Source organism: Lissotriton helveticus, chromosome 7 (genome assembly GCF_964261635.1).
Source record: "Lissotriton helveticus chromosome 7, aLisHel1.1, whole genome shotgun sequence".
Taxonomy (NCBI): Eukaryota; Metazoa; Chordata; class Amphibia; order Caudata; family Salamandridae; genus Lissotriton; species Lissotriton helveticus.
Genome location: NC_136068.1, coordinates 461533454 through 461546787, shown reverse-complemented (window position 1 = coordinate 461546787; position 13334 = coordinate 461533454). Strand labels below are relative to the sequence as shown.

General features: G+C 42.1%; 1 protein-coding gene across 1 annotated transcript in view; it reads right to left on the bottom strand.

The window, feature by feature from the left end:
* LOC144769117 (zymogen granule membrane protein 16-like) overlaps positions 1–12951 on the bottom strand; it is a 46939-nt gene extending 33988 nt beyond the window's left edge. The window contains exon 1 of the mRNA XM_078653118.1: positions 12842–12951. Within this exon, the coding sequence (XP_078509244.1) occupies positions 12842–12951 (110 nt within the window). The remainder of the gene's footprint in view (positions 1–12841) is intronic.
* Positions 12952–13334: the final 383 nt, after the last annotated feature.

Sequence of the window (13334 nt, the reverse complement as noted above, 5' to 3'; positions counted from 1 at the left end):
AGGCCATGAAAAAAAACACCATAAACATCACACACAAGGGAGTAAAGAAAAATACAAATTTTTTTCCCCTTTTAAAAAAAAAATCTCTATGCCCGTAAAGAAGCCATTTCTCCCCTACAATGTGCCCAGATACTCCTTCGAAACTATCTCTGCTGTAAAGAGGATGTTTTCTCCTTAGAATAATCTTAAACTTTGCTGGATTAAGCAAATAGGCTTGTGACCCCTTCGCCTGAAACAAAGGGATGAGCTGGTGCAAATGCCACCTCTGCTGCACCGTTGTACGGCAATAGTCAGGTCGAACAAAGAAATCACAGACCTTTGCCTTTCTTTTCCGATTTGGGCGTGCTAAATCATAAAGCTTCTCACGCAGCAAAAATTATTCATGATTGCCCTAGGCTTAACCAGAGCCCCACTATGGCCACCCCGTAACTGAAATGGAAATCTATGAACTCTTTGCAGCTCCGTCTCCCATTTCCACTCAGACAGTTCAGGGAAGGCATCAGTACAGAGCTCAATGACAAACTGGCGAATATCTTTCCCCTCACATCCCTCCGGAATGCCCAATATACGTAGATTATTCCTGCGGGCTCTGTTTTCCATGTCTGATAGCTTCCAATTTATATCATCTCTAATTGAGTGGAGGGTAGAGAGGTCAGCTTTCTGAGAAGTCAAGTCATCTTCTATTGCCGATATTCTCCCCTCTGCTTCGCCAACCCTTACTGACAGCTCTGTACATGCTTTTGCCACACGTCGCACTGAATTCTATAACTTCTTAACTGCGCCTTGGACCCGGAGACTTTCTGCCTTAGTTTCTTCTCAATGTTCCATGATGGTCAGATAAATAGTAGTGAGGGTGATATTATCGCCTAGCCCTCCAGTATCGTTCAGCCCTTCTGGCTGCAGGTAGATACCAGAGTTCAGAGAGGGAGAGGCATCCCCACTCGACGCCCTCCCCAACAGTAGCACCTGCCTTTTACGTGCATCACTGGTATCTCCGATAGCCACCAAAGTATTCTTATTATCTTCAGAAAGAGGTGATCCATTAAGACCCCTGTCCTCACCCCAGTCTCCTTCCAAGCTTTCTTCTGCTTCAGAAGTAACAGATATATCTGACATTGAACAGAAATTTCCACATGAATCTCCCGAGTCAGCCTCAATACCAGCTTTGTTGATATTCGTAACATCCGTAACATCGGAAATGTCTGCTCCCTCCGCCCCTAGCTCCCCAGGTAAGTCCATAGGGGTAGATACTACAGCGTCATATGACATAGAGGGGGGGGGGTGCCTGTTATGACCCCTGTACCTATTTGAGGCTGAGTTAACGTCACAGTAGGAATATTTACTACGAGATTTTGCCCTTTACTCTTAGGAGTCTGCTTCTTCTTGTTAAAAATCCCCGGAATGGTTACCTGGGTTTGTTTTCTGCACTCTCCTTGAGTGCCCCCTTCAATTTCTGCTGTGACACAATCAGCTGTATCCACTGCTGCCGATATTCCAACCTGGGCAGGCTGAGCAGGCTGAAGACCTTGGTCTGGATTTGCACCGGCACACCCCACAAGTCCCTCCGCCGCTGGTCCCGAAACCGAGGCACTTGCATTTGAAGTTACTGCAGCAGCTGCACGCGTCCTCGGGCCCTTTGAAGTGGAAGAAGTAGATGAAACCAGTGCCTCAGCTGGATTTTTGGGAACCATCGTTTTTCGCCGTGATAGTGTATTCCGCTCCCTGCCCGGGTCTTTGTGCCGGCCCTGAACTGCTCAGAGCGGCTGCTACTTTTTCCGAATGTGTTGCCGGTATGCTCTATATCCAATTGTTTCTTGGGCGTTGAGTTAGTCTACTAGAAACCTCTTTTCCTTTTCGGCCTTAATTTATCAAGTTATGTAAACATTTCAGCCTACAAATTGTAAATACTTGGTCCCAAACACGTGTTCTGACAATTTTTGGCTAATAGTTTATAGTGCTAAATGGTATACCACTTCTCTATTTTAGATACAATATTGTTGATTCAGTGTAATGTTTACAAATCGGTACTTATTGGCATCATTGACCTTTTCCTCACTGTTTCTGCACTGCTTTGATACGTCACTTCGAGTGTGAAGTGTAAAACATGTGTGCTTCACAGTTGCTATGTCAGAGGCATTTAATTAGTCATACAGGTGCACATTTTAAAACTTCTTTTAATTTTTCTTCATTAGTTCATTCGACATTGGGGGGTTGATAAGTCAGTCTGTAGCCAAAGCAGTCCTGAGGATGGTCTTGTGACAACTGGGACAGAACATTGACGGTGCTTCCACTTAAACTGTCTTCTAGATCCTCCTCCATGAATTACCTGCTATGCATGGTGAACTCAATCCTCAAAAAAGAGTGACCTTATCATGCCTGTGTCCATGGTTTAGAGTATCTACAAGTAATTGATGCCAGACGTGATTAATTCATGATGTTTTGCAATAAATGTTCTAGTAAATTCAAGTCACATACGATTATTCTTTCTGGACAGGCTCCAACCTACTCTGAATTACACCACATGATTGAATCTCAATGTCATCTTTTGGAACATTAAAAACATTCCTTTAGTTAATAATCGCTTCATAAATGATGCCCTTGTTGGTCATTTACCTTGACAAATTAAGCAAGTACATCATTCCAATCCCAAGGACAACTGAACCCTGGCCTGCATGTGTGGGTGGCCTGTTGCTTGACAAGCATTATTACCATCCATTTAACACTTAGAAGTTGAGCAGATGTGCCATTTAACGCTGATAACCCTATCAGACCTTTGTCAAACTGGTATTTTTATGGTTTATTCGAAATTCTCACTTTACATGTAGCAGGCTATTGTTTTCACCACCGGTTTTGTCAAATGACCATGACTGCCTCATTTGGGACACGTGTCCTACTTTCCAAAAGAAATCCATTGCCCCTGTGTATCTTTAATTGCATTTTTCTAACCCTAATCTACTGCATCAACTAGAATTTCATAATAACAATTCCTGTCGGGCTTGCATCTAAATCCCGGAAATGAAATCCAGGCATCATACAGCCTTGTAAATAGAATCATTTTCCTTTTAACTGCTCATATAACTTAGTCTAAATTTAATCTTACCCCTGTGTTGTTGGCAGAAATGCACAGGACTGAATACTAAATACGATTAAGAAGGCCTACAGGGGAAAGATCATTGTGGAATCGTTACCAGCCTTAACACTATCTTAGGGGTCATTACAATGTCAGATGGACTTAAGTCCATCCGCCACCATCACGGGGATTGGGGCCGGCCACCTATATGGCGGCCATACCGCAAGTGCCTTTTTTTTTTTTTTATGTTTTTATTGATTTTAACATATTTATCCCCCCCCGGACAGGCAAACTTTCTGTTCATTAACATCATGAACTTTACGTTGTGTTTGTCATATTTAAATATACATTTTAGAGAATTTACAAAATAAAATATATTCCCAGCATCACGAAAAAAACAGTTAAAGCAGTAACATGAATACATTACAGTATCGATAATAAATCAGTTTTGTAGAGCTCGCCAGTGTGTGAGAGGAGTCCAGATTTTCATGCCCCTTTCGCGTCGCCGTCTGCCTTTCCGCTTATATATAGCTGTCTCGATATTATGCACAGCTAAGAGCCTGGCTAGCCACTGTTGGAAAGTAGGTGGTAGCGGGTCTAGCCAAGCCGAGGCTAGGCATAGCCGCCAAACGGCCATAGCAACAAATATAAAATCATGGCCGCTCTCAAGATTATCTGGATCCTCCGCCCCAAGTACCATTACCTCTGGTGACAAGGCAACCTTTCTATGAAGAACAGAAGTTAAAAACCTCTCTATATTTTGAATCAAAGGTATTAACACCGGGCAAGAGGCAAAGATATGGATGGAGTCTGCCTTAAATAGGTTGCATCTCCGGCAGCAAGTCCCATTACTGGTTCCCCATTTTGCAATTTTATCGGGTGTATAGTAAAGAAAAAAACAGGTTTTATAAAATTGTGCCTGGAGTCTGGTCGAAATAAGAATGGTTTGAGCTAGCTGATAAAAAATCCCTCTTTAGAGATCTCGAGTTTACCGTGCCACCTCGTTGCCGTTTTATCTAGATCATCAGGGAACCTGTCCAGCAATGACACATACACTCCACCTATTGACTGTTTCCTTGAATGTATAATTGTCTCCACTACAATAGATTGTTCCCCGAGTATCCTTGCTCCAGATTTGTGAGTTAGGAAGTCCCTAATTTGGAGATATTTAAAAAAATCCCGCCAGTCTAAACCAAATTCTCCCTTCAGAACATCAAACGATTTAATCCCCTGATTAGTATAAAGATCCCCAAGTTGTGTAATTCCTAAATTATACCATTTATTAACGCAATTATCTTTAAAGATTGTTGGTGGAAGAGTTGGGTTGTTTAGTACCGGAGTGTAATATGAGAATCGTCCTATGCCTAGTACTTTTTTTACAGCCTTCCATACCTTAAAACAGCTATAGAGAATCTTGAATTTGACCTTTTTGTGGTAACTGTCGTGTATGTGTCTCCAAAGTTAGCCATAGCAGGAATTCCCCACCAATAGCTGAAAGATTGAAGCGGTATGTACCTCTACGTTGTTCCCCCCTTGCAATAATTCCTTACTGTAAAGTAATACACATGACCAGTAATATCTCCTTAAATTGGGAAGTGCTAACCCACCTCTGTCCTTAGGAAGGGTAAGATATGTATATGCTCGACGGGGTTGAGCGTATGACCATATAAATCTAGAAAAGGTACGTTCCATTGTTGTAAACCACTGATTAGAGAACTCTAGGCAAATTGCCCTGAATAAATATAATATTTTAGGAAAGTACACCATTTTAATTGCATTTGCTCTTCCGATAATGGACAGGTGAAGATTGTCTAACCGTCGTAGATCCTTTTGTATCGTGTTCAACATTGGCTTAAGATTTATGCCCACTACTTCCTCTAGCTTTGAAGAGATTGTGACACCCAAGTATGTCGCTCCCTTCACCACCCTAGGGTCATCCATCACAATTTTTTGATTTAAAACAATTTGTGTCTTTCCTTGATTTAGCACGTAGCCAGAGACCAGCCCAAATTTCCTGGCCTCAGCCTCAATGATCAACATTGCTACTGTGGGGTCTGCGGGTAACTATAGCAATATCATCAGCGTATGCTAATGTTTTTGTTGCATACCCCTGTGATATAATGGGGGTTATATGATTATTTTTCTCCAAATAACAAATAAAAGAATCTATATATATTGCAAAGAGCAATGGCGAGCAAGGGCACCCCTGGCGTGTTCCCCTGGAGATGGCGATTTCCTTAGTTAGACTTCCATTGATAGATACAACAGCCCTAGGATTATTATACATTTTTTGTATCGCCTGAATAAACTTGATTCGAAATCCCATCATCGCCATTGCTTTCCGGAGAAACTGCCATGAGACCCTATCAAAGGCCTTCTCTGCATCTAAAAGGATCAGGGCCATAGGGTCTCCTGTAGTTTCTGTTCCGTCAAAAAGTGTTATTACCCTCTGGATATGATTTATCGTTGACCTTCCAGGAACAAAACCATGCTGGCTTTTGCCGATTACATTGTGTATTATAGGGGCAATTCGGTTTGCCAAGATTTTGGAATATATTTTAGAATCAGCATTTATAAGGGTTATGGGGCGATATGATCCTAAATGTTCTGGGGGTTTCCCCTTTTTAACGAAAATCACAATTTTGGCGCTGGACCAGGAGCTGGGAGGTTCCCCCCCGGAGAAAATATGAATAATCAAGTCCCTAAATATGTGTTTAATTTCGTCTATAAATGTGCTATAGAACTCCGAGGGGATACTGTCCAGACCTGTTGCCTTTCCTTTAGGGAGGCTATTGACTGCGGTCAATACCTCTTCCATATTCGGAGTTTCCTCTAGAGCCAGCTGCGTATTTACCTCAAGCTTTACGATATCACAGTTCTCTAAGTACCTTTCTATTTCTGTAATGTCTTCATTGCCGTTATCCGTATATAGTTCTTTATAAAACCTCCAAAATTCTTGCTTAATCAGCTCTGAGTCTTTTAACTGGCCTTCCACTGGGTCTATAATTTCCCTTATTAGATTAGCATTGGCCTGTTGTCGCAACCGAACCGCCAATTGATGACCCACTTGCTCATTGACTTCATATATTAATTATTTTCGTGCCGTGGCTTTCCGGATTGCCTTATCTGAAAACATATTAGTAATTGCTGCCTTGGCAACTGCTACTTGGGCTAAGGTGCTAGAGATGTCCCCAGTTGAGTCTCTATTGCTAGTGACACTGATAAGCCCTACTTCAGCTAACATAAGCTCATCCTGCAGCTTCTGCATCTCCTCTTTCTCTCGCCTGTTTGCTCTAAGGGAATATGACATAGTCTCACCCCGGACCCCTGCTTTCAACGTGTCCCAAACAACCTCTATTGACATACTATTAATGTTTTCTGCTAGGAACTTGGGTATCCAGTCTTTCATGTGGATACAATACTGAAGGTCGTTCAGTAATGCTTTTTCAAATAACCACAGAGTAGGCTCTGATTTAGCTAGCCTAATAGTCAGTGTACAGAGAAGGGTGTTATGGTCAGATAGTACCCGGGGCAATTTAACAATTTGGGAATTCCTGAATAGTGAATTAGAAAGTAAAATATAGTCGATTCTGGCATGCGTGCGGTGTGGATTTGAATAAAAGGTATATCCAAGGTCCCCGGTGTTAGTATTTGAAGTCTGCCAGCTATCCACAAGTCCATGTACAAGACACAAATCTTTAAGAGAGCGAAATACTTTAGGTTTACGTCCTTTATAGACCCATTCATCGTTTAAGGACCAGTTAGCCGGGAGGTTTATATTAAAATCCCCACAGACCAACACCGGAAGAGGCCAGTGTGAAAGTTCGTTAGAGACCTCATCGAAAACCCTGGGGTCATCTGTATTGCTCCCATAAATAGCACAAATTGTGATTTTTTGCCCTGTTTGATAGCTGCATTCGGTAATAGCCCAGCGGCCAAACTTATCAGTTTTAGATTTGTTAAACACCAATCCACTCCCTTTAGCCAGAATAGCAACCCCCCGAATTTTAACACCTTGTGAGGTAGCACACACCAGTTTATACCCTAGTGTATGTAACAACTGTCTCTGGGACCCTTCAATATGCGTCTCCTGCATACATACAACATTAGCTCCCCAATTTTGTAGGCCAATTGCAACCATTTGCCTTTTCTTAAGATCGTTCAGACCACAAATATTCAGAGATAATATTTTTATCCCAGCCATGCTCCTAATAAAAGAGTGCCATATTTTATATCCCAGACAATCTGGTTTCCTGTGATCCCTGTAGGTATTTCCATAATTCTTATTGACATAGATTTACTTCCCTGTATGTCTAACCTGTCCGGCCTTCCCCCCTCCCCTTTCCCCCCCTCCACCCACCACCACCTTTGAAGGTTACCTGAACCTGTCTGGACCAGGGGTGCGACATCCGCGCAAGCAGGCTCTGCGAACTAGGCTAGTTTGTTAGTATAAGTTTTATGCTTATTTTTTATAATTGACCCTAAGCCTAAATTTCCTAATAATTTTTCAGACTTAATTTCCCCAGATCGTTCAGCCATTCCGCTAAAAGTCCACGCTTTCCCAATATATACCCTCTACTTGATATACATTGCAATAGATCCTTCATCTTATATATCCCTTTTACTACAAGTCTTTAAGTCTTTAAATCTGATTTAGATTATTTCCCTGGATTTCGAGAGGCTGTCTCTGAGATTTCTCGAAGATAGTCCTCCGCCTGTATTTCGCTGTTGAAGCTTCTTGTTGCACCTTTAAATATAATTTTCAAGCGTGCCGGATTTTGCAAGAATACTTTTGCTCCAACTTTTTCAAAGGGTCCAAATAGCTGACGCATTTTCCATCTTCGCTCCACGGTGGCGTGAGCGAAGTCCGGTCTGACAAAAAAATTGAACCCCTTATGCTCTCTTTGGGTGGTAGGTCTTGCAAGGTCGTAGATTTTTTCACGGAGGAGAAAATTCCCAAAGCAGACCAGCATTGCCCTGGGATATTGATTTTGCTTGTTAGAGTTTTTTGATAGCATTAGAGGAAAACGATGGGCCCGCTGAACTTCCCTTTCCATATCCCAGGCTTCCAATGCCTTTACAATGTGACCGCCACTGTGGTGGTCTCATTGTGCACGTTTACCATTGCTGCAGGTTCTGCTAGCTGCAGCACCCGCCGCAATGGTAAAAATGCAAGTTCTGCATTTCCCTGCACTACGTGGCAGGCACCACGCGGTGCCTGCTACATGGTGCAGGGAATGTTGGGGGCACCATAGGTGTCCCCAAGTGAAAAACGTGAGTGCCCCTGCTTAAGGGGGCCCACTACGGGCCCACAAACTACTTTCCGCCAACCTGTGAATGGCAGTTGAACCGCCATACACAGGCTGGCGGGAATGCAGCATCCTAATCTGGCAGACGGTGCCTGCTAGGCACCGCCACAATTTTGTGGATGTGGGGCGGGTCAGACAGGCAATCGTAACGATTGCCTGTGTCGGAACCATGGCGGACGGACTTCCCGTCACCAGCAATCCACCCGCCATCCTTATCTGGTGGGCGGAGAATTGCCTCAGGCTGCCGGTGGCGGATTCATCGCTATCGTAATGACCCCCTTAGTATTTACAAATGTGTAGATTGCTAGAACCAAAACTAGTAGTCAAGCAGGAGCTCTATTTAATTAAAAAAAGTTTCTATCTAAAACTTATGTCTTCCCTTAACTCAATGGATAAGTCATTCTACAATTTTGCCTCAGCCACTAAATTAAATATTTCCCTTGTGGTTTTGTAAAATGAAGGAGAAGCTAACAGCCATTTAGCATCTTACCTTAATTTCTTACCAGATACATAAAGTAAAAAGTGTTCTCTCTGATTAATTTGAGACCATTTACAAGCTAAATTTGTTTGTCAAAGTTACATTTTTGAATTTCAGCCTTAATACCTCAGGTAGCTAATGAGGTCTTCACAATGTCTGGGTAATAAGTATGGGTATTTTTGCCACACTTCCGACATCTGAAATCCTTGTCTTCTCTAACATGTTAAGACGTTTTAGGAAGACCCATGAACAGAGTATTAACGTACTCTGGTCTGGGGTGAATAATAGCTCTCACCACATTGACTGTCAATTTGAGTAACACAGTGAGTTAGTGAGGGCATCATTTACTTGTAATCAAAAGAATGTGTTGGATATTTTTTAAATTGCACATTTTTACTGAACTTGACACTAGTTTAAATCAGCCTTTGTATTAAATTTACATTTAGTTATTTTTTTCTTTAATTTTCCTAACCCTACACTTTCCTTTAATCTAATCTTAACCCTTACCTCTAACACTATCGCCAATGCTGAACTAGCCATACCGGGCAGCAGGCATTTCGCCGGGAGGCTGGAAGGGTCGGGGGCAATTTTGTTAGTGCGGGCAAGGTTTGTATCAGTGCAGCAGTTTAAAAGTACTGCAAAGTTCCTTGTATATTTTGCAGTTTTCAGGCAACAAAAAACGTTTTAAGTTAACTCTGGTGATTAATGTACCTGCTGGAGAGAGATCGGAGTTGTGTCTGGTGGCTATTTTGATTCATGTAAGGGCGCTCAGAAGGTTAATATGCCTACTGCTGCATATTTTATGCGCATAGCTCTTTGGGTTACTGCTTTTGTCACAGAGATTCTTTTGCTACTGTGCAGTTAATAAGTTAAAACTGTAATCTAGCACAATGAACTGCCATCAAAGAGCTGCATGCAAGATGCATGGTACAGGTGAGGAAGTTATGTTTTCACCAGTGTTTTATTATCCTGATGTTGCTAAAAAAAAGGTTTGTTTGCGTAGCAGTATGGATGACAAGTGAATCTTGCACCCACTCTTTGATTATGTAACATTTGTCTATACACTGATTTACACTTTGTCTCTGTATGAGTGTGTGATGTAATGTTCTATGACACCCTACACTGGTATGAGAGGTGCTATAAAACAAATCAAATACACGTGAGGGGCTATGGAGAGAAAAGGGGAACTGTTGGAGGGTGATAGTGAAATTAATCAACAAAGATTGTTGTATCCTGGTGCTCAGTAAGGTCATCATTCACCATGCTATAAACGCTAATACAGCTGAATATATAATGACAAACGTGTTGTAGAATGCACCAATTTTCCCAAATTTTCTTGGGGGAAACCCCCCCAAAAACCCTCTTTGTAGTGGTCAGAATTGCACACTGCACTCGCTATGCACCGTACGGGGGCTGGTCTGACAAAATTTGCCAGGGCTGCTTTTCAGTTCCCCATCCAGCCCTGACTATTGCTAGCCCTAATCTAATCTGTACCCCTAACCTTGTCCATAATCCTATCTTTCCCCAGGACCCTGTCTTTAAGCCTTGTCCACACTGTAACTCTAATGCTAACACTTGTCTTAGCTACAGACCTATAATCAGACATACCTTCCTTCTCGCTATTTGTTTCACTTATTGTTTTTTAAACCATTTGGTTAGCTCTACATGTAATTAGAACCATATGTTTTGGACTCGTCAAAGTTTACCTTTCTTTCTTGGCCCCGAATGGTCACTCAATAACTTCTCCATTTGTGCCACTCATTAAGATGTCACTCTATTCACTGTGAACTTTGTTTATAAGTGGGGTGCAGTCATAGAGTTTAAAAACTAGGCCCGCCTTTACTGTAGTTTGTTCAGTTTAAGTTTTAAGACAATGAATTTCATAAGAAGCTCAGGTCTGTGAGTCAAAGAAACGGTGCTGTTGTTCAGGTAGAGGTGTATCACTAGCTCCTGAAGTGCCTGTGGTGCAGTGGGACCCCCGAGCACTCACATTGACATCAATTACTGGGTTTTCAGGGTTCTCAACTGTGAACCCTGGCTTGCCCCTTCCGACCCATGGAACTGGCTTTGTGACCACTGGACTCAGAGGTGCAAAATCAGTGCCAAGAACCCAGGGATGACTCTGCATTCCATATTTTCAGCACATTTTACTTTATACTAATAGTGAATAGTATCCTATTATTCACTATTAGTGGAATAAAACATGGAGCATGCTTATCTGACATGGAACCTCTGGTGGCAGGTGTAGTAAGTAAAATTATGTTTAAATGTATGATGTGTGCATGCTTAAAGGTGAGACTGTGTTTATGTGAGATTAGAAGGTATGTATGTGTAAGCATGTGTATGTGGTAGCATGAGTGTGTGAGTGAAAATGAGTGAGAATCAGTGACAAGTAGTGAGTGAGATTGTGTGAAATTGCTGCCCACATTTTCTATTTTTTGGTGCAAGGCAATGCTGTGCCAAAGATTCTGTGCTGCCTTGTTTCAAAGAGAGAGAAACAAAATGCACCATATCTACTACATTATGGTGCATTGCTTTTCTCCCTGTGCACTGGTGCACTTTTGGCAACCAAGCACCAACGCACACACCCTTGGGCCAGTGTGCAAGAGTGAATGCGTTCTCTGAAGCATATGCTTTGTACTGGAATGGGTACATTCCAGTACAAAAAGCTGTGCTTTACGGCTTCACCCACTTTGTATATGTGCTGTACAATTCAGTACATTCAAAGCTGGAACAAAGAGGAGAAATGAAAACATTTCTCCTCATTATGCCTTCCTCGAGTAGTCATAAGATTTTGGCACAAATCCCTCTGTACCAATACTTGTTGATAGGGATTTGCTTCAAACTCCATAGGTAGTTGCATGGGTATGTCCATGCAACATCAATGGAATGCCCAATCAGTGCACAATATTGCAAAGCAGTGCATACAGCAACTATGTGTTACTTTGGGATGCTATCCAAAGCATATCAGCATTTGCGCTGGATAGTAAATACCATCCTAACACTTCGCACCAGGCTTGTGTCTCAAAAGAATGACACAAACATGGTGCAAAACATAAGTAAACCTGGGCCTGAATGTCAGTGTGAGTGAGTACAAGCAGGGGCGGTTCCTCCATTAGGGCGGAGGTGCGAGAAGCAGAAACATAAAATGGTAGAACTACAAATGATGCTCCCTTTCCAATCATACATAACAGGTTCTCAGCATTGTCTGGTTTGGATAACCAGGAATGACTGCTACCCTCACTGGTATACAACGAGATTATCCTTACACCTAACATGCATCCATCAGTGCCACGTGAGCATGACATCTTAACTGAGGCGACTATTGATTCAAATGTAAATATATTAAGCGGAAATATCTCTGGTTTAGAGTAAAAAATAACCCTACCAGACTGGCTAGAAATAGTCCAACATCAAGACATCCTTATGTTTCAGGAGACCTGGGCTAGGCTGGATCTATATATTGAGGAGTTTGAATGTTTTAATACTGTTGCCTTAACACCTAAGCTAGGCCATCCATCTGATGGCCTTTCAATCTGGATCAATGTCTCTGCGGGAGGTAGTGTCAAGGCTTTAGATACAAAAAATTACACATTTCAAGCACTAATATATAACAGGGGAGAATCCATTTTTACTCTTAATTTTTATAATAATGATTTTCATTCCACAGCAAACATGAATTTTACCAACCTGTTTGACTTCATTCCCACGCTAAAATACCGTAGTAGCTTTGATAATTTACCTGGCATTTGTTTGGGGGGAGATTTTAATGCCAAGATTCCTAGGGAATCTATCCCAATTATAGAACATATCACTAAGGCGCATTCGTGCAATAGGGGGGTAGAATTCTTGGATTATCTGCGCAACCATAATCAAACTAATGTGATGGAAATTGCCGCAACAACCAATAATAATAACCCTCCTGAACCAACATTCAGAGGCAGAGGTTGTTCTTCCACTATTATGTCTGTATTTCCCCCACACTTGAGGATTGCTTGTTGAAACTTGAGGAACTCAGGAGTGTACTGGATACGGGTGGGAAGGCTGCCCTGATCCTTTTGGATCTTTCGGCAGCCTTCAACACCGTTAACCATGATATACTCCTAACCCGCTTAGCAGAACTAGGAGCTTACGACACAGCACTCTCGTTGATAACCTCATACCTGACCGAGAATAGCTTCACAGTCAAAGTGGGAGACCACACATCTAAACCTTTTAAGTCACCATGGGGGGTGCCTCAGGATCTTCCCTGAGCCCTACCCTCTTTAACATATATGTGGCCCCTTTAGCAACCATCATAAGGAAGTGTGGGTTCTTACCCGTTTCCTACGCGGATGACACACAGATAGTGGTGTCAATAATGAATAACGTAGATGAAACAGCAGACAGATTTAGTAACTGCATGGAACAAGTTAATCACTGGATGCAGCTAAACTGGCTAAAACTGAACGGGGACAAAACTGAAGTCATGATACTT